General features: G+C 38.1%; 1 protein-coding gene across 7 annotated transcripts; it reads right to left on the minus strand.

The window, feature by feature from the left end:
* Nucleotides 1–550: 550 nt before the first annotated feature.
* Nucleotides 551–21,177, minus strand: LOC112180654 (silicon efflux transporter LSI2). Of its 7 annotated transcripts, none has more exons than XR_002928450.2 (5): nucleotides 4,717–4,850; nucleotides 1,731–2,944; nucleotides 1,430–1,619; nucleotides 1,148–1,239; nucleotides 860–890 (listed from the first exon to the last, which is right to left on the minus strand). XR_002928450.2 is itself a non-coding variant. In XM_040512406.1 (4 exons), exons 2-4 carry the CDS (start codon nucleotides 2,904–2,906, stop codon nucleotides 628–630), a joined length of 1,629 nt encoding a protein of 542 aa, XP_040368340.1. In that variant the 5' UTR covers nucleotides 2,907–2,944; nucleotides 20,265–21,177; the 3' UTR covers nucleotides 551–627. The 7 variants fall into 7 exon arrangements, 3 of the variants coding, with proteins under 3 accessions (XP_040368340.1, XP_024175013.1, XP_024174887.1); XR_005804389.1 differs by having other exon boundaries at nucleotides 862–890; nucleotides 1,162–1,239; XR_002928381.2 differs by lacking the exons at nucleotides 860–890; nucleotides 1,148–1,239; nucleotides 1,430–1,619; nucleotides 1,731–2,944; nucleotides 4,717–4,850 and adding exons at nucleotides 17,842–17,983; nucleotides 18,220–18,311; nucleotides 18,499–18,688; nucleotides 18,796–20,004; nucleotides 20,265–21,041.
* Nucleotides 21,178–22,611: the final 1,434 nt, after the last annotated feature.

Below are 22,611 nucleotides of genomic sequence, written 5' to 3' on the forward strand. Positions count from 1 at the left end.
TGATCTAGTTCAACTTCAATCTGAGCAAGGGCCCATTGCCCCATTGGTTGCTAAATTGACAAGCTGAAATGACATTGGCTGTCTTTGTGTCTTTGAATTGTGATTGTGAAAGTGTAACAATTCATGTTGTGAAGCTAGCAGCTTGTTTGTTTCCAAATGATGATGACCTTAAGCTTGGGCCTTGGGTTGAAGGCCCGGATCCATTATTCCAAAAGGCCCAAATCATTTCCATGCCTTAAGAATTCCATATACATAATTTTGACTTCTTTCTTTGAATCAAAACACGATATAAGAGCATGTATTGTTAGAATAGAAGTTATTTGCTAGGAATCTGTTCCCGGTTACGCAAAATAGGCAAAAGTAAGGTCATGCTTCTGGAGCTTTTGCTCTGGTGTATGCCATATCCTGGCAATTACTCAGTGTAGTCGTGAATATATATATGGATATTTATTCCCCTCAAACAAACATTATAAACATAAAAAAAAAAATATATATATATATATATATATATAAACTATACACATCATTCAAAGAAACACATCACTTTCAGGTGTAAGTGTGTAACTAATATTGATCTTCTTCTTTGTGTATAAAATTCACAAAATAATTCTTGTATTACCACCAATGTCATCTTATCAGTGTCAAACCAATAGCAGTGACTATAATAGTGGACGGCACCCCAAATTTGAGATGGCTCCAGAATGACAAATTGTATGCAAGGAGTGGAGGTTGGCGAGCCTGTTCACATACTATCAAGTTGGCTGCTGATCCCATTAGCGAGAGGTTCCCGGCCACGGTGCTCACCCAAGCTAGAAGCAGCCATGCCTTCTTCTCATCCGCTGCTGATATTAAAGCTGCGGATGCTGCCACTCGTCCTCCAAGCAAGAGAACTACACAAAAAGAACATGTTCAAAGTTTGATCAACGAGCAAGTTTGAGGACACTAGGACTTGACCGCACTAATAAAGACCTAAGTTCTACAGGCGTGGAAATGAAAAATGACCAATCTCCCAAGAGTACTGCTATACTAGGCTCATGAGTACCATGGTTCACATCTAACTTTGAGGTCTCAAATTGTGTTATGAGAGTATTTGTGATTCTGATGTTATAAATTGATGAAACATGATGCTTCATTCTTCATCAGTTAACTGAGAGCACTTGCCTCATTAAAGAAGATTATCTTCTAGCAACTACAACATTCAGTCCCTTATAAAGGGCTTCCAGCAGAAGGCCAGTCACACAGAGATCAAGCATTAGATAACATAAACATATGCATGTCGATAATAACCAACAAGAGTTATTAGACGGTTAAGAGGAGTTGTATGAAGCAACAATTCTTGATTCTGAAATGTTTCTTCATCAAACAAACCAACATTATCATAAAACTGGTAATAAAGAAATGTATAGATGGGGGAGAACATCAGCATTACCAGTTGGCACGTTTGAAGCCACGTTTGATAGTACAAGTATGGTAACAGCAAGAACTGCTATTCCGCCAACATGATCAATTTTCGCATGGGGCTTCATGAAGTGCCAAAGAGTGCTTGGAATTTCAGTTTTGTTGAAGCCATCCACAGTTATAAACATACCACAGAAGAAAATTAAAAGTGAATATGATACCTGGTCAAATAAGAGAAATGAACCAACTCAATCATATATGAGAGTTATTGTTTAAAAACAAATCAACGGTTATACTTGATGCTGTAAAATTACCAATTTTCTCAAATGTACCTTTTCTAGGCATGGCCGAGCATCCTTGAAATCAAGAACAACTAGAGCAAGTGCAGCAGTAATCGCGCACCATGACATGCTCAGGTCCATAAGAAACGCAACCAACATTCCTATGGTAACAAAATAAACGCCAGATTTCCACAACATCCTTCTCCATTTTGTGGTCAAATTTTCCTTTCCTTCCAAAGACTCTGTAGTAGTACAATTATCTCCAAGTTTTTCCTTTGATCTAGTCATTTTCAGAGCAACTGGTTCCTCCTTTTTCTGGGAAGCCACATCATTTGTCTCCTCAGTGTTTGACGCACTTGAATTTCTTGCAGACTCAAAAGTACCAGCACTTGAAACCCTCTTGATCTCGTTCTCAGCTGAAGGCACACGGTTCCTACGGTTCTCAACAAATGGAGAACCTAGCAGACTCTTGGTTTCCTCTGGGTTGAAGGCTGGTGAAAACGGATGACTCTTGGTTTCCTCTGGGTTGAAGGCTGGTGAAAACCGATGAGAAATCACATCCTCCTCCCCGACAACCTCTCCAGTTGCGTCCTCCACATCCTTCTGGATAAACAACAACTTCCAGAACATACACAAAAGAAGCAAAGCATTCACACAAACTCCTACAAGCATTGCAGGGAAAATTCCTAAAACAAACTTTCCAAAAGGAATGTTACTCCAAACAGCTATAACCAGGTTCTGAGGATTGCCGATTGGGGTTGCTGCAGACCCAATATTTGCACTCGTGGCAAGTGCAAGCAGGAACGGACGAGGCGGTAAGTTGTGTTGTCTTGCAACTTTTAGTACAAACTCGGTCAAAACCACGCAAGCGGTGTCATTGGTTAAAAAAGCACTTGAAATGGCAGAAATCAAACAGACTCTACATATCAAGTCCTTTGCTCCTTGGCTTTTCCACAAGAGTAACTTGCCCAAATACTTGAACATATCTGCTCTTTCAAGATAGATACTCACAACCATTGTCCCAAACAAAAGTCCAATGATTGGGAGATCAATTGCAGCGTAGGCTTGATCCGGAGTTAGGACTCGGAACACAACCATCAGCATTGCCCCAAAAAGAGACCCTGCAGTCCTCCCAATTGGCAGAAAAGGGACAGCCGGAAACACCGCCAATATCCAGAATGTTGCAAAGGCAATTGAGCCTAGAACCACTTTGACAGAAGAAGCCATTGCCGTGTTTACAACATAAGAAGCTCAAAATTAAGGCCCTAAACAGGAAAACCAATTACACGATAAGATTGTATTGAATATAATTTTATATACAAGGTCTTGTCATGATTCATGAACGTGAAACAGCAACACGTCATTTCATTGGAAATTTGATCAAACAGTATATAACACAACTTGTTCTATATCAGCTAGTCAAGGTTGTCTCATAATATTTGACGTCATGCTCCATCGTAGCATCGACGAATCCGGCGGTGCAGTCGGAGCAAAAGATCGAGTCTTAGCCCGAATCGTTCTGCTGCATGTGTAGCACCCGTAGGAGGCGTCCATCTGAGATGAGCTAATCTCTAATTTCATAAAGGGGGCCAAAGACTCTTGCTTTATGGAGGAATTGAATCCGGTAAAGTTAAATTTGAGGTCGGAAATCTAGAATGAATTGGAATTGAATGGGGTTGAGCTGACTGAGATTTTCAACTGTAGTGAAGCCAGAGAGAGACGAAAGTGATCGAAAATGAAGAAGAGAAGCAGAATGATGATTTAGAATAAAATTTAAAATAGGGTGGTTCTAGTTTGATCTCTAAAACTTCTAATTTACTTTTTAGAATACTTAAAAGGCTAAGTAGACCTCTTTATTTTTACCAAAACACCCTTGAACATAAGACACAACAATATGTTACTCTACTTTTTATCTCTATATTCAACATGAGAAGAAGAATGCGTCAAAATCACATGATTATTCTCTCTTATCAGTAGGTCTCTCCTCCACCAAAATTAATATGAGGTTCTCGATCTTGATATGTTGCTGGAATCCTTTTGAATTTGCTAAAAGAATGAATTTCAAGGGTTTTGGGTTGGAAGATCGAGTAATAACTATATCATAATACTCAATGAATTTAGTTTAAGGAAATTCCAAATCAGATTGTTTTGAATTTTTGTATTAAATGATGGGCCATGTATAGAAATTATTATTTTTACTTAATTATTTTAGGTAAATTTTAAAACTATATGTCAATATAAGGAAATTCCGGGAAAATAAAAAATAAAAAATCAATTTAAGTGAATGTTAATTTAAGAAGAGCATTTTTATTTTCTTTCAGTTTTCTTTCTTTGTCCTTATTTGTCTTTTCATATGACTTGACAAAGAAGGTGAGGGCAAAATTATCCTAAAAATAAATAAAAAGTAATAAAAAAAAATACTTAATTGGGTAAGTGGGCAAAAAATATATAAAATATTGTGTAAGTGGGCAATCTCTTAGAGTGTTTGGGTAAGTGGGGTTAATTAACTCCAAAATTGTGTAAATGGTCATTATCCCTATCAATAATTGAAAAAAGTTGGAGGTCCAACTAAAATCACTCTTTAAAATAAGATAACTAGAAAATATGGAAAGAAAAAAAAAAGCGCCAATCAATGAGATTATCTCTTCCAAAAAAAAATCAATGTATGACATCATCTGAGAAAACCCATATTTGAAATATTATTGTAGCATTAAAAAGAACTCAATAGGAAAAAAGAGAACCCCATGATTCAATTTCATTCAACTTTAGAAAAAAAACGGTCACAGGTGGTTTAGTTGGTAAAATCCTCCAGGTGTGGAACCCCAACACCGGGTTCGAATCCCGCCGACGCTTATTGGAGTTAAATCCCAATATATTCTTAGTGGGCTAGGAGGAGGAAGCGCTCTGACATCCTCCGTTACGGGTTAGTCTCTCGGCCTAGGAAGCCTTTAAGAAACCTTGAGATCTCGATAAAAAAAAAAAAAATTTTTAAAAAAAAATATATATATATATATATATCAAACAATTACATCCTCACCTCAAATAATGGTGAAGAGCTTAAGCTGTTAATCCAAGCCTATCTTCTGCAGCTATAAAAATCAAAAGCAAGCACTTGATGAAAAAGAAGGTTGGTGATTTTGGATTATAAATGATTTATAGGCTCTAATCTCTTTTGGGGTAGATTAAGCTATTGAGGATCTCTATACTGATAATATATAGTAATGATGGGGGATGCTCGGTCTTAGGTTGTACCAATCAGTGTCATAAATAATCAACGTCAGTGTCATATATTTCAACGCCTGTTGGGGGTTGCCAAAATATCATGCTACTGTCACATCAGTTTACAAACTCTATCATCATAAATTTTATTTACTGTATTTTCAAAAAAAAATATATATATATTTACTGTTTTAGGTCAAAATATTACCATCTATCATATTTCGGTGTATGACATACTTCACATTTAATGATGGAAAGTTCAGAGTACATTATAACCGGTATATAGTAGATGCTCTCTTATGGAGTTTCTGTTGTGTTTTAGTGCAGCAGACTATTATGGATCTGGTGAATTTGTTATGCTGACTTTCAGTAGATGATGGAACCAAAAGAAAACAAAATTTCTCTCTACCATCATAAATTCTATTTAACCATATTTTTTCAAATTAATGAAAAATGATCATATTGAGGATGAAAAGTCATATCTATCCATTTCTAATTTCTATCAAACCCTATGGCTCAATTGCAACAATATGTTTTTTTTTCTTTACAACTCTAAACAAAAATACATATTTACAAAACTCACATGTCCAGGCTATGTGTAAGAACGGAATATGTTCAAGTTTTTGGTTATTGTTCTACAGTCCTGATCACATGGTCAGCAACTGACCATGGATTTTCTGGTCACTGACCGTCCGATTGAGATCGGACGGTTGACAGCTAAGTAATGAGATTTAAGATGAGAGCTGTCAACCGTCCGATCTCAATCGGACGGTCAGTGACCAGAAAATCCATGGTCAGTTGCTGACCATGTGATCAGCACTCTATTGTTCTATCTACCATACAAATGCAGTAATCTACATAATTAAACGGTACAAATAAAATAATTTAGATGTCATTGAAGATAGTTCAAGTCTTAATTACGTGACAGACATTATTAAACTATAGACATATATCATTTGCGCAGGAAATTTCTCAGATACAATGGCAAATAAGAAGTCCAAGATGATGTTCCGTAACCTGCAAGGTTGAAACTTCACCACAAAGAAACCGGAATCCAAATGACAATTGGTCTGCATTGATAGACACTTAGGCAGATAGATATTTTGGGATTCAAGTACTTTGGTGGCGATACCACCACTCAATATAAAACTGTCATGTGTTATAAAACATAATTATAGTTAATCATAATGTTTTATTAAACAAATAAATTTTAAGTATTAAATTAATTCTACATGATGTGGTGAGTTTTAATTGAGTGGTGATATCACCACAAAATAAAAATGGTGAGCAAATTTGAATCCGATATTTTGGTCTGCAATAGGCCACACTGCAATATATGCTTCGATAACCTCTTGACAGTGATGAGCTTGGATTTTGAGCCATAAAATTCAAAAATTGGTACAGAAAATAATGCCCATTTGGCTCTGTTTCTTTATTATTTATCATGGTCCCCTTTAGATGTAGCTTATGTAGGCATATATCATTTTCATAGGAAATTTCTCAGATACAATGGCAAATATATCATTTTCATAGGAAATTTCTCAGATACAATGGCAAATAAGAAGTCCAAGATGATGTTCCGTAACCTGCAAGGTTGAAACTTCACCACAAAGAAGCCAGAATCCAAATGAGAATTGGTCTGCATTGATAGACACTTAGGCAGATAGATCTTTTGGTCTGCAATAGGCCACACTGCAATTGGATTTTGAGCCATAAAATTCAAAAATTGGTACAGAAAATAATGCCCATTTGGCTCTGTTTCTTGGGAACGTCTTCCATGCTTCGAGATTTGCATGCTCGGATTCTCTAGGTCCACAAACGTGACTTGCACGAGGAACAATGTGGAGGAAATAGACTTTATCAAAATCGGCGGTTGGATGTCATCATGATGAGAAGATATAATTATGGTGAAAATTTTAGCTATTTTCGAAGTTATTTGGGTCTCAAACTACTAGGTCAACTCTAAACCCTAAATACCACATAGAACTAATATGCTCATAACCGCTCACTCACAACTTCTTTTTTCAATATGTCAGCTCTTATACTCTCGTGACTATGACCTATATCAACTAATGTAAAAATTTCAGAAAGTTTATCTACTCATGGTTAAGTTCCCCTTAGGGAGTTATAAGTGTATAAGTGGTTGACCGCTTTATTTGACATCTAAATGATGGCGGATTGGGTTAATTTTTTTACACAATACCTATTAATAAGCTATAAATAGATGGGTAATGTCAAATTCATCTATTTTCATTTTCGATTGTTTAGATCACGCGAAATCCTTATATGCCTACTAATGCGGTTTAACTCGTTTATTAGTTGTATTGAAAAATATACCTTCTATGAGGAATAGTGTGGAGGAAATAGACTTTATTAAAATTAGCCGTTGGATGTCATCATGATGAGAAGATATGATTATGGTCAAAATTTTAGCTATTTTCGGAGTTATTTGGGTCTCGATTTACTAGGTCAACTCTAAACCCTAAATACCACATATAACTAATATGCTCATAACTACTCACTCGCAAGTCCTTTTTTCAATATGTCAGCTCATAACTACCCTAAATACCATCTTGAGTTGATTTAAGCTAAAATATAGGGAAACAACAAGTGGAGGCTTTGCTCCTTTCTGTACAGTTTAGTTTTCTCGATCCCTACCTTCTAATTTTTCATGCTTCTTCGACCAAATGTCCTCCTTAGATTCACTTTCACACTCTATTCTTGCTTTTTCTTCCTTAATCATGTCTAACATTTTGAAGCCATCGCTCCATAGTTGCACTGGATAGGTAAAGTATCATAAAGAAATTTTTTTGTTAAAAAAAAAAAAAACGTGTAGGCATCAGAAAATAAACAACAGACAAAAGAAATTGAATGTATTGAAAATTTGCAAAAATGCAATCACCAAAGTAACTTGAAGCTTCCACATAACTTTTCCTTGCTTCTTCTCAACCTTATAACGTAGCCAAGGTTAAGGCTACTTGGATGGTAGCCCAAGGGAAAATTTGGGCCAAAATCTGCCAAGTAGGGGTATGGCACAAATAATAATAATAATAAAATACTAATGCTTTGCTGCTGTAGGTCGACACTCCCGACTCTCAAACTCTCCCCGTCTCCCGCTGTTAGGATTTTGTTTGCGCCTTCTAGCCTTCTAGCCACTAGTCCTGGCAGTTCGCCGAGCCATCTCCACTACTCCACGCAGCCACGCCTGAGCCACCTCCTCCGCCATCGCGCCACCTTCACAACAAGTCTGCGGCTCCTTCAATCCAAGAATCCCAGGTAAACTGATTACCCATGTTTTGAACTTTTGGTGGATATGAGAATCTGAGATTTGTAGTGGGAAACCGGGAATGGGTTGTTGATGGGTTTGGTTGATCTGAGAATCTGATATTTGTAGTGGGAATGGGTTATGGGTTGTTGATGATATTTGATAATTGATTGTCATTGCTGATGATGTTTGATAATTGGGAATGGGTTGTCCATCTACAATGATGTTTGGTGTTTGTCCGTGAGGTCGGTTGTTGATGATGTTTGATAATTATTTGTCCGTAAGCTTTGTGGCCATTTAATTTGCATTACTGATTTCATTTTGCTTAGGCCATTTAATGATAGAATATCTAAGCTTAGGCCATTTAATTTTGCATATTTGCATTACTGATTTCCATTTTGATTGTCAATTGTTAATTTTTTTTTTTTGATGGAAGATAATGATTGTATTCATAGTAAAATACTTAGGCCAGTAGTTCCCATCAGGGTTAATAGGTGCCAATACACTTAGAACAATTCCGTTCCTTTATTCAGGAGTCTATCAGAACAAGAATATTCTAACAAGGAAAAATAGTAAAGAAACAGCCTCTGAAGCCAATGCGCTCAATTGCGGTGCATCAAGAAACTATTCAATGTGGATGTAGAATACTGACTTATCTGTAGACTTACGTCAAACATAAGCATGGTTAGCTGAGTCGTTCCTCCCGGATCCCAAACCCCAAAACCCAAGAGGACTAGAGACCCTCCGCTTGGTCCAAAAATAAGTCCAAAACCACGTAAGCATCATCCCTGTCTTGGGCTCCAAGCATATTAGACGGCGGGCCCAACTCCACATTCCAATTTTTGTTGCACCCGTCAATCAACTAGACAGCACGCCCATCATAGTCCAAGCCCAATTAGGGTTTCGCGTTGCAATGAGGTCAAACTTGCCATTGCCGCCGCCGCACCATGACGATGTCACATCTCCGGCAAGCCGACAGCGTTGCACCACAACTCTATTTGCAACTCCAGTGGCCCCCATCCTAGATTCTCTGGACACCCAAACTGATTTGGACCACAACTTGGGCTCTAAAAGTGATTTAGGCACCCCTCCATATGTTGCTCCACCAATTCCTACCTTTATCGTCTATCGTCACCGGCTTCCTCTTGCTAGCATGCACCGGTCCAAACAGCGCTGCTATCGTTGCTGTCACACTTGTAGGTTGGAGTGCGACGACGCTCGGTACTCTACCTTGGGACTGGAAGTTGGTTTCTGCCAGACATCCAAGGCTTTCAGACCACTTTGATCAGCACCGCAACTCACCATCACCGTCAGAATCGAATCAAAGAAGATGTGATTCCTCTCTGATTCAATTTGCGTTCCTCCAACCAAGAGGTCAGATTTGAGTCGAGCCCTACACGGACGGATTCCAAAATCCCAATCTCTCACCCATCTAGCCTTAGGTTGTGTCGGATTCGACCACCGATCAATCTCATCCGTATTCACTAATTCACTCCAGCGCGAAGCAGACCTAGTGATGAAAATTTGAAGGCTAGAATTGGTGGTCACCGCGTCAGGTTGGCGTTAGTAGGTGGCTTAAGAAGGAGACCGGTGCTGGCCGCCATTGACAGAATGCAGAGATCGAGAGGCTAGGGTTTAGCATTCTCCTTTATTGTCAATTGTTAATTGTTCTGTCGAAATGTGTGTATATATATCATAGGGAAAACCTCGAAAAAAGAAAAGAAAAAAAAGAAAAAAAAAAGAGTTCTTCGCAAAATTTTTGTATGGCTAAAATTAGCCCAATCCTCCAAGGATTCCTGGTTACATCCCTAAGGGCTTATAATCTCATCAGTCTACCAGATAACTGATACAACTAAATTTAGATGACTAAATTCAATTTAAAAGAAAACTAAACTTATTTTCAAGCTCTTTCATGGCAAGAATCTAAACTAACTACAAACCCATGAAATCACGTAGTCCTAGTAAGTCAATTTACCTCAACAAAAAGGGTGGACTTTGCAAACTGAAGTTTGAAAGTCACTTCTTGCAATCCACCAGTATCCCTGAAAATAATGAAAATGCAAGCATTGTGGTTAACCAAACAAATCATGCTATTTTAAAACTTGTCTGATCAAAAATTCAAAACTAAAGATTTGGCATTTCAAAGTGTTGATAATCATGAGCTATGTGGATCCAACAAATCCATTTTTTAGTGAGAGAAACTCCTTCTCTCTAGCAAACCCAGCTTCCAGCTTTCCCCCTCCTCCCCCCCTTTCTTGCCAGATCTAGATCTCTCCGATCTGGATCTTTGGCTTGAAAGTCAGGGGAGATATTTTCCCTCTTCGCGAGGCTTATCCCTACCCTTCTCGTGGTAGCTCCCTGCTGCCCTGGCTATGGCAAGTATGTTTTCCCTTTTGTCTTTGCTTTCCTTTCCTCCCCAGATCCCCTCTTCCAACCATTCTTAATCTTTAATTTTCAGCATACCCATCTCTATCATCCCTCCATTCTTCTATGTTCCTCACCCTCCCCACCATCCCTCTGCCTTCTCATGTCCTTTCCATCTTTTCTCTCTTTACTTTTTCTTCCATTCTCTTTGTCTCAAATCTCTGATTCTTCATGGTTAAGATGCACATCCTCCTCATCCATCGGACTACACTTCATCGATTGCTCCTTGGTCCATCAGAGCTCCGTCTCGGCGTTGTTTGGATTGTCTGTTTTAACGGGTTTTTCCAGTCCCCTAGTGTAAATCTGATGAATACGATAGTGCAACAAGGATCTGCACGGTCTTCGGCCGTCTGTCCTTTTGATCCCTCTGCGAATCAGTCTCCTTCTCCTTTTCTCTTTTTCTTTTTTTCTTCCACTTTGGTTACTGTTTCTGAGGATGTTTTGTATGGTTTAGAGATTTGGGTTATGGAGATATTTCGACTGGTTCTATGCTGCTGTACTTGCACATGATTGTTTTGGTTGGAATCCAAGTCTTCGTCGGCCGATCTGGTGAAGTTTCTGTGTCACCTTTGGGCTTTTCTGGTGGCGGCGACGTCACTACGTCATCTCTCTTCTATTAGATCTGCATTGTGGCTAAAGCTTGTAGGGCTATTTGGTTTTGTTTGTTGTTGTTTGTTGGGTTTTTTATTTGGGCCCGTTTTGGGTCTTTTGTTTGTAATGCAGTTCTTGTTTGAATAAAAATATTTCCATCGCCAACAAAAAAAAAAGTGTTGATAATCATAATCATATCAATATATCATACAGACTTGATTGTGGAATGAAACAACAGAAAGCAAGTTCAAAATCTAATTGAAATTGATGAGAATAGGAATCCTATTACACGTCTACTGTCAAACTTAAGCACAAATTAGAAAAAACAATCATCCAAAAGTAATACAACATTATAGAAAAGTATAATATTGCTGTTAATCCAGTTGAAAAGGTTATTCTTAAACAGGACCATTTGTAGAACAGATGAAAAAAAAAATTCAAGGATTTACCACTTTGCTTCCTGGGTGTAGTTTGCGCGATCTAGAGATTCAATCTCAATTTCAGACAGTGGTGGACGCAGGAATAAATATATATGGGGCAAAAAAAATTAAATGGGACAAAAAATAAAAATATGACACATGAACACAAATTTCAATTTTTCAATAACGACAGATATTTCTAATTAGATACTTTGATCTTAAGTCAGCAACCGATAGGTGGCCGTTATCTTTAATGTTTAAAGTTATGTGTCACATGTTTGATTGCTGGAAGTGAAGGTACTTAGACCATTATATGAAGTCATGTAGGCTGGAATTCGCCATAGGACAATGCAAACTTCTGACTGCCACCACTATGTCTACGACTTCCGTCCAGCGAAGATGTCAGAAGCTGAGCAAATGGCATTTCAGGGGGTGAAGGTGTAGTCAGTTGCACAGATTCGGGAGGGGGAGTATATGGAGCAGTAGATGGTTCAGTGTTGAAGGTAGAGAACACAGGTGGTGAGACTAATTGGGTCTCATATGCACAAGGGCCAATGATGAACATGGACTAAGCTCCACCTGGAGAGTAGGCATTGGCAAAAAGGGAAGCAAATTACATGAATCCGGCAGGTGTTTGGGTAGAGGAAGGTGGTTCAGATGGCAGCAAAGATGCCGGAGAAGAGGGACGGGCAATGAAGGGAAGTACAATAGAAGTTGAGGATGTTGGTTTTCTGCGGCAGGAACTGCAACGCCTGGTACTGTAAGCTCGGGAACAAGAACTGCATGACCAATTCGCTTGCTTTTTTTCTGATACCCAAAGCACTAATATAGGCTCCAGCAACTTCCCCATCTTCTTTTCTGTAGTCAAATAACGAAAGATTGTCAATAACTCACAGCTTCAGCTTGGTACTGTACGCATTATTGACTTCTACACTACCAACTAAGACTCAAGCATAACATGGTTACATGCATCAATTCGTTACTTCAGCTGAAGAAATCTTCCATCATTTTGTGAATTACATGCATCAATTTGTTACTTCAGCCGAAGAAAATATCCATTACTTCGTCAACTTAATTGTGTTTGTACCTGTTTTTTGCACGTCGACCTACTAAGCTCTCACTGTTGGATGAGATAGAATTTTGGCTGAGATTAAGTAAGGGCCAAGAATGAAGTCACTCGATCATTCGGCCGAGAATGAAATTAATTGGTCATTCAGCTGAGATGAGGAAATTAGTCAAATAAGCATTAGTTCGACCGAGAATATAAAATTTATGTCATACGGCCGAAATGAAGGTGTTGACCGAAATAAGAGTTTCTCGGTCACTCGATCAAGATTGTAGTTTTGAGTCGTATGACTAGGCGTTGTTCAGTCACTCGACCGAGATTAGAGTTTTGAGCCTGAGACAAAAACATCGTTCAATCACTTGGCCGAGGTTTGAGATTTTGGGTCGAACGACCCAAAAGATGATGAAATTGGATCATACGGTTGGTTACATGGTTGGAAAATCCAAGTTCAAATGAATGACTACGCAGATGGGCTGAGAAGGAGCTTAGATATGCTCAGCCAAGCCCAACTGACAAACATCGGCCGAGGAGTCTGTTCAAGGGAGGAATCCTCATGAGGAAAGAGTTCAAATCAATTAAGGATTTCAATTGTGAAGATTCCAGATATCAGCCGAATCATAACATTTATGGATGAATCAACCCAAAAAAGGAAGATGAATCCTACTTGAATTCCACGTCTTAGAGAGCAAGTTATCCTAGGTTTTTGATTTGTATATATAACACCTTGTAACTCATAGTAAAAGGTCCTGCACCACACAAACAAATCAATATACAACTTTTACTCAAACCTTTCTCTTACTATTTCATAGGTACTTTGCCTTCTATTCAACTTTCATAACTTGTTTTCATTTTTTAGTTTCTTACTTTTATTTCAGCACTTTACATTCAAGCATTTTACTTTCTTGTTCTTTATTTTATATGCACTTTACTTTTCGCACTTAGGAGTAGTTCGTAACATAGAATTATCATCCATTGATCTCTTTCGGCCAGTCCGGATTGGATTGATGCGATTCGTCGTTCACACACATATCATCTCACAACGTTTTGACAACCGAATCCACTTCACCTTCGTCATTACCGTAATTTGCGAGTACCTTCACCTAATAGATTTCTCGCTTGTCACCCGAACCCTTGAGTTTACTCAAGAAGTGAGTGTGATAGAAGATCCCGGTCAGGATTGACGCCTAACCGAAGTCCTTGCAACAGAGGCATCAGAACCTAAAGGCTGAGAGGGTTCCTTCCTCGGCCTACAATCATTTGAAAGAAGTCAGATCATGCACCATTCAAATCAGAAACCTCGCTTGGCCATTCGGCCGCGAGTTGGCCCGCGCAATTTCAGAAGGACGATTCAACCACAAGTCCCTCGGCTCTCATTTCGGCCGAGACGATTATGAGGCAAACAAATTGTTAGACTTATTAATGCACACCCTTCGACAGCTTTGTACCTGGAACTATTGGGTTCTTTACAGGATTACTCTTGCTCATACCAAATCTTTCCAAGACATCAAGAGCATATTTCCTCTAACAAACATAAATTCCATCTGGACTTTGTAACACTTCGACACCGAGAAAGTACCTCATCCTCCCCAAGTCAGACATATCAAATTCCAACATCATTGACTTCTTAAATTCATCACACATACTCCTATCATTGCCAGTATAAATTAAGTTGCCAAACCCTAGTGCAAGTATTGGAATTATTGCCTCCTTCAAAAGCTGGACTATGCCAAGGAACAGTTATTTAACTATTTAAGGACAATCACATTATCAAAATGGGAATCCTAGAACACATCCCCTGAAAAAAGGGACAGAACCATCCTTCAACAAAACTGTACTAACAGAACAAAATCTGTAATATACGGCTTACCATTATTCAAACCGAATGTCCATTTTTGTCTAGAAGTCACAGAAGACACTGTACAACAACTTAAAATCGATAATTAACATTGCGATGCTATGGCAACAAGATAATTATGATCTATTTGCTATTTCATGACTTAAATTATCCTCAGTCGATGAGCTACCACATCGAAATTCAGTAAATTGCATTGGCTACTATAGTCATGAATCTAATTCATCTACCACATCAAAAACACACTAAAAACTAGTACTTGATCTAAAACTCCACTTTATTTTTTTTTCTAGAGTAATCCCCCCATAATTACCTGCTTTTCCAAACTCATTTCTAGACTCCAAAGTAGCCCAAAAAGCACTCAACTTTTACTTTTCCGGTAGCAAAAGTTACCTATGTTTCAGAATTCAGCGCAAGTAAAAAGAAACACAAAAAGGCAAGATCTTTACACATCTTTTGTCCCCAAAAAATGATTTACATCTCTTAATTGATACAATCAAATTGAAACAAGATATGAATTGGTACGTAGGTCTAACTAACTTCCTTGATGAGAAGGATAAGTGTTTGGATTGTTTAAGAAACAAATAATAATTATGATAGTTGAAGATAACTTGAAATATAAGCTTCTATATTAGAACTAATTAATTAAATTCATTTAGGAGAAGATTGTGAATATGCGAACTTTGATTGAAATGTAAAGAAAGTTTGAATAATATCATTCGAACAGTGCAACAATTTTGCAGGGCCGCATTATTTTCTTTAAACTGGATCTAAAGATCTATTACACTTTTGTTTATTCCAATATCCTTTTTATAAATATCTTGCTAATTGCAGGAAGAAAAGAAAGAAAAGGATTACCATACATCATAAAATGCAATGGATCTTGAAAATTGGGGGTATTGGGCATGGATGCTTTACTTAGGTTGATGTTGTTCAACTTCAATCTTGGCAAGGGCACATTGGTTGCTAAGAGCATCTCCAATGGGTTTGTTATTTGGCTTTGGTCAAATTTGAATTTGACATATGACATGGCAAATTTGATGTAGCAACATTTTGACTATTTTTAGCTCCAATGGAGATGTCAAATTTGAATATTACCTTAATATATAAAATTCTATTTATGTTGTTTTTCCTTCTTCTTTTTTTTCTTGTAATCAAAGATCATACAATGAATGGTTCCATTTAAAGAGATGCAATTGAGATTATGAGAAAAGAGATGAAAATGAGATTATGAGAATTTGAGAGAGGGGGAATACATAGCCTGAAACAGAAACAAAAACTGCTTGAAAACTAGCAGTCAAGATAGCAAGAAACAGAATCAGCTTGAATTTGATAGCAGTCAAATACAACATCACTGGAAACCAACAAACTGATACAAACTAAAATGGATTGAAAACAGAAACAGAAACTGCACAGTTCTAGCATTCAAATAGCAGGAAACATAGTCATGATTCTTAAAGGGTTTGCAAGCAGTCAAATACATGATCACTGGACAAAACCTCAAACTGATACAAACTAAAATGGAAACCAACAACCTCACACTTCATATATCACCTTGGAGAATTTTCATCTGAAGTTTGGAATAATATGCCCTCTGCTCAGGATTCATAGTAGATGTATCCATAGACATAATTCTCATCTCAGCCTCAAATTTCCTATTCCCAGCCTCAAGTTTCCTAACTCGCAGTTTCTCCTTGTCAACATCAACAAGCTTTAGTACCAGCTGAGAGACCCACAAAAACTACATAACACTGCTTCATCCTTAGCTCTTGGAAAATCCAAACAAGAGGGATTATGAAGAAGATATCCGACAGATTAAACTTAGACCAAATTAAGACCACAGCCTAATTTATCTCTGATAACAAAACAAGCATACCAAGGGTGTCATAATGTGTAACATATGTAATGGCATGGCTGTTACAGGCCTGTAAAAACAAAAACAAAAAACACAAGCATAAGGCTATAAAGTTGCAATCTTTCTAATAAGATTCAGTCCCCAAAATCATATTCGGTTGTTCAATACTTCAAACAGTCACAAAAACTGGCTCTCAACAGTCAACATAACATTTCAGCCATTTCTTCATTCTAGTGTCTTGCAATATATGCACAAATATCAGTTCTGCAATATATGCACATATATGCAATATATTCTAGTGTCTTCACTACCATTATTATACATGAATGGGCTAGTCTTCCTAATCAAACATATATCAGTTCTGCAAATGCATTATTCATACTATCAACTAATCAACTATGGTCTAAAGTTTTTACCTCCCTTGAGAACACCATAAATGTATATACGAACACCAAAGGGGGATGATAGTCATTCTATTCCTTGCCTGTCCATGAGGAGGTCACAAGCCCGTTTCTATCTAACCAAACTCCAGCGGCAGTGTCGAATACTAACAAAGCAAGATCACAGAAAAACTATCAAAATAAAAATTACTAGAAATTGCAATACAATGCATGGTATCAAAATCAAAGATTTACCTGCAATAGCTCCTTCACATCTCATTGATGTACACCCTCAATTCTCAAGACCAGGAATTGAGCCCCGGCGTCTTCTTCTTCCCATCTCTTGTAGAGCAGTAATCTGCAGATTCATCAATTCTTCGTCTGATGATGAATTGGCAAGATCCCAAAATCCCTCATTTGCAGCATCTGAAGATGAATCTGAAACATTTTGATCCATGTGCGAAACAATAAAAAAATAAAAGACCGAAAGGGGAGAATCTGTCAAATTTGACAGAGGATGCTCTTATGTCAAATACACGTGTAATAGACAGATGGGTTGGAACATAATTTGGTTGGTCAAAAATAAACGTTAGCTGTCCATCTGGCAAAAGACCCATCTGTTGGAGATGGTCTAAGTTGACAAGCGGAAATGACATTGGCTGTCTTTGTGTCTTTGAATTGTGATTGTGAAAGTGTAACAATTAGCTGTGAAGCTAGCATTTTGTTTGTTTCCAAATGATGTGACCTTAAGGTGAAGTACACCTCTCTCAGTTTGGGTTGAAGGCCCAAATCATTTCCCTGCCTTCAGAGTTCAGAAATCCATATACATAATTTTGACTTACTTCTCTGAATCAAAACAGTGAAGACACTATACACATTCAAAGAAACACATCACTTTCCGGTGTAACTGACATTGATCTTCGTCTTTGGGCATAAAATTCACAGAATCATTATTGTATTACCACCAATATCATCTAATCAGTGTCAAACCAATAGCAGTGACAATAATAGTGGAGGGCACCCCAAATTTGAGATGGCTCCAGAATGACAAATTGTATGCAAGGTGTGGGGCTTGGCGAGCCTGCTCACATACTATCAAGTTGGCTGCTGATCCCAATAGCGAGAGGTTCCCGGCCACGGTACTCACCCAAGCTAGAAGCAGCCATGCCTTCTTCTCATCTGCTGCTGATATTAAAGCCGCGGATGCTGCCACTCGTCCTCCAAGCAAGAGAACTACACAAAAAGAACATGTTCAAAGTTTGATCAGCAAGCAAGTTTGAGGAATAAAGACCTAAGTTCTACCAGCGTGCAAATGAAAAATGACCAATCTCCCAAGAGTACTGCTATTCTAGGCTCATGAGTACCATGGCTCACATCTAACTTTGAGGTCTCAAATTGTGTTATGAGAGTATTTGTGATTCTGATGTTACAAATTGATGAAACATGATGCTTCATTCTTCATCAGTTACCTGAGAGCACTTGCCTCATTAAAGAAGATTATCTTCTAGCAACTACAATATTCAGTCCCTTATAAATGGCTTCCAGCAGAAGGCCAGTCACACTGAGATCAAGCATTAGATAACATAAACATATGCACGTTGATAATAACCAAGAGTTATTAGATGGTTAAGAGGAGTTGTATGAAGCAACAATTCTTGATTCTGAAATGTTACTTCATCAAACAGACCAACATTATCATAAAACTGGTAATAAAGAAATGTATAGATGGGAGAGAACATCAGCATTACCAGTTGGCACGTTTGAAGCCACGTTTGATAGTACAAGTATGGTAACAGCAAGAGCTGCTATTCCGCTAACATGATCAATTTTCGCATGGGGCTCCATGAAGTCCCAAAGAGTGCTTGGAATGCCGGTTTTGTTGAAGCCATCCACAGTTATAAACATACCACAGAAGAAAATTAAAAGTGAATAGGATACCTGGTCAAATAAGAGAAATGAACCAACTCAATCATGAGGGTTATTGTTTAAAAACTAGTCAACAGTTATACGTTACGCTGTAAAATTACCAATTTTCTCAAATGTACCTTTTCTAGGCTTGGCCAAGCATCCTTGAAATCAAGAACAACTAGAGCAAGTGCAGCAGTAATTGCGCACCATGACATGTTCAGGCCCATAAGAAGCGCAACCAACATTCCTATCGTAACAAAATAAACGCCAGATTTCCAAAACATCCTTCTCCATTTTGTGGTCAAATTTTCCTTTCCTTCCCTAGACTGATCTGTAGTAGTACAATTATCTCCAAGTTTTTCCTTTGATCTAGTCATTTTCAGAGCAACTGGTTCCTCCTTTTTCTGGGAAGCCACATCATTTGTCTCCTCAATCTTTGATGCACTTGAATTTCTTGCAGACTCAAAAGCACCAGCACTATAAACCCTCTGGATCTCAGTCTCAGCTGAAGGCACACGGTTCCTAAGGTTCTCAACAACTGGAGAACTTAGCCCACTCTTGGCTTCTAGTCTGGAGTTCAGCTCCTGAGAGTTGAAGGATGCACTATGTGACAGTGTGGCTGGTGAAAACCGGTGAGAAATCATATCCTCCTCCCCGACAACCTCTCCAGTTGCGTCTTCCACATCCTTCTGGATAGACAACAACTTCCAGAACATACACAAAAGAAGCAAAGCATTCACACAAACTCCTACAAGCATTGCAGGCAAAATTCCTAAAACAAACTTTCCAAAAGGAATTTTACTCTGAACAGCTATGACCAGGTTCTGAGGATTGCCGATTGGGGTTGCTGCAGACCCAATATTTGCACTTGAGGCAAGTGCAAGCAGGAATGGATGAGGCGGTAAGTTGTGTTGTCTTGCAACTTTTAGTACAAACTCAGTCAAAACCACACAAGAGGTGTCATTGGTGAAAAGAGCACTTGAAATGGCAGAAATCAAACAGACTCTACATATCAAGTCCTTTGCTCCTTTGCTTTTCCACAAGAGCAACTTGCCCAAATACTTGAACATATCTGCTCTTTCAAGATAGATACTCACAACCATTGTCCCAAACAAAAGGCCAAGGATTGGGAGATCAATTGCAGCGTAGGCTTGATCCGGAGTTAGGACTCGGAACAGAACCATCAGCATTGCTCCTAAAAGAGACCCTGCAGTCCTCCCAATTGGCAGAAAAGGGACAGCCGGAAACACCGCCAATATCCAGAATGTTGCAAAGGCAATTGAGCCTAGAACCACTTTAACAGAAGAAGCCAATGCCATGTTTACAACTTAAGAAGCTCAAAGGCCCTAAACAGGAAAACCAATTACACGATAAGATTGTATTGGACATATGTCCAAGGTCATGACATGAATGTGAGAAACAGCAACACTTCATTTCATTGGAACTTTGATCAAACAGTATAAACACAACTTGTTCTATATCAGCTAGTCAAGTTTGTCAATCTCCTCAATTCCCATAGTCATGATATTTGTATATAAATATAACAGAACTAGAAAATATGGAAAAAAACAAAAACAAAAAATATCTCAAACAATTAAATCCTCACCTCAAATAATGGTGAAGAGCTTAAGCTGTTAATCCAAGCCTGTCTTCTGCAGCTGTAAAAATCAAAAGCAAGCACTTGATGATTTTGGATTAGATGGGTTCCCATGATTTATAGGCTCTAATCTCTTTTGGGGTCGATTAAACAAATGAGGATCACTCTACTGAGTGGAGTTTCTTATCATTTCCAACATATGAGAAACTTAGAAATTACAAAAAGAAAAGAGAAAAGGCTTTTCACAACAATATGGGTCCTAAAAGTAGGGAGAGTGGATCCTCTCTCCTTCCTTAATCTAAGTTCACTGCTGAGCTACCTAAGCTTTAAGCTTCGAAGGAGATGATGACATGTGTGATTGTTAGATCCAATGGTCCAGAAGACTGTAGCAAGCCTGACTTTACTTTTTCTATTTTCTCTCTCTCTCTACTGGTCTTCTCTCTTTTCGCTCTTAGTCTACTCTCTCTGTCATCTCTGACATTGACTGACCAGACAAAAACGTTTCCGACCTCCCCGCCTCCGCCCTCTGCTGCATCCTTGAGTCTCTCCACAGCACCGTCTCACCCAAGCCCAACCCTAATTGGACCCGGATCCCCAACTCTCCGCCCCGATATCTGCGTCGAGAAGGGGACCGTTCTGAAATTTCGATTCATAGAGAAGACACCGTCGCTGGTGGCCGCCGAATTTGATTCCGTCTTCATCGGTGGGCTGAAGGTGAGGGTTTGGTATGGACTATCAGCGCCCTGATTGCTTTTATCCTCTCTAGTCTTGGATTTGCACGAAAATGCTCAGGCTATCAATATCATGCCACTGTCACATCAGTTTACAATCTCTATCACCATGAATTTAGGTCGAAATATTACCCTCTTATCATATTTCGATGGATATGACATACGTATTCCACATTTTGTACTCTGAGATCGGTTAAAGAAAACAAATCTAATGATGGGAAAATTCGGAATATATTATTTTTTATAATGTGAGATCGGAGTTCAGAATATATATCTATACTATTATTAAGAGAACCTACTTTGTTAGTCAAAGTGAACGTGAAAAGACACGGAAACTCACGTACCATATATTATTTTTAAATAATTTCTAATATTTGAAGGGTATTATAGTAAATAATAAAAAAATTGATTATTAGTTTTTAAAAGAAAAAAATAGGTTCCCACTAACCCATTTTGTAGGTGGATAACTTCCCACTATCCTATTATGCAGATAACTTCTCATATTTATCAATTATTGAATTATCAAGACATAAATATTACAAAAAGAAAATTTAAAAAGAAAAATCTGTTTTCCATATGTATGACATATGTGGGTAAGACTAGTATATATATATATATATCATAACCGGTATCCATATGGTAGTGCAGCACAACTACTATGGATCTGGTGAATTTGTTCTGCTGACTTTTAGTAGATAATGGAACCAAAAGAACAAAATTTATACTATATATCGGCAAGAGTGACAAAAAGATAATGTTAATCCATCTGTATATTCTATCAAAATATTTATTATTTGTTGGCATCGGGTGGAAGCTTGACAACTCAACTCAATCTGATAATGACACATGACTCAGCCAAAATGTTTACCTAAAAATGTGACGTATAGCTTTTTATTATTTTTACCCATACTTAAAGCTAAAGAAGACTTTGCTGTATATATTGTTAAATGTCAGACTTGGGGTGTTTCTTCGATCACAAGTGAAACCAGGTGGCATGCAGAACGTTTAGAAATCGAACATCTGGTTTATAATATTTCATTTCCAGGCTAACACGTTCGGTTTTTGATCGTTTCTATTAGTAAAATCGAAAACGAATCGAATAAAACAATTTAGATGCCATTAAAGATAGTTTAAGTCTTAATCATGTGACAGACATTACTGTACTATAGACATCAATAAGTTTAGGGTGTTCAATATTTCACGGGTAATGTAGCTTCTGCAGCCATATATCATTGTCACAGGAAATTAATAAATAGAACTCAGTCAGATACAATGCCAAATAAGAAGTCCAAGATGACGTTCCTAAACCTGCAAGGTTGAACCTTCACCAGTCACCGCAAAGAAGCCAGAATCCAAATGAGAATTGGTCTGCATTTGATAGACACTTAGACAGATAGATCTTTTGGTCTGCAATAGGCCACACTGCAATATATGCTTCTATCACCTCCTGATAGTGATGAGCTTGGACCTTGGGCCATAAAATTTAAAAATTGGTACAGAAAATAATGCCCATTTGGCTCTATTTCTTTGTTATTTATCATGGTCTCCTGGTTTGTTGGTCACAGCCTGGTTTCTACTAAATTCATGGCTATAATTCTGTATTTGGGCAAGTGGGGAAGGAAAAG

Source organism: Rosa chinensis, chromosome 1, assembly GCF_002994745.2.
Source record: "Rosa chinensis cultivar Old Blush chromosome 1, RchiOBHm-V2, whole genome shotgun sequence".
Classification (NCBI taxonomy): domain Eukaryota; kingdom Viridiplantae; phylum Streptophyta; class Magnoliopsida; order Rosales; family Rosaceae; genus Rosa; species Rosa chinensis.

What these genes read in the sequence shown, in the direction of transcription:
- LOC112180654 (XM_024319119.2), bottom strand. Translation starts at nt 19,977, where the DNA reads ATGGCATTGGCTTCTTCTGTTAAAGTGGTTCTAGGCTCAATTGCCTTT. An exon ending in CTTGGCCAAGCCTAGAAAAG is followed by an intron (nt 18,689 to 18,795) that starts GTACATTTGAGA and finishes TTATTTGACCAG; the next exon opens with GTATCCTATTCACTTTTAAT. An exon ending in GGCTTCAAACGTGCCAACTG is followed by an intron (nt 17,984 to 18,498) that starts GTAATGCTGATG and finishes CTTTTTGTGTAG; the next exon opens with TTCTCTTGCTTGGAGGACGA.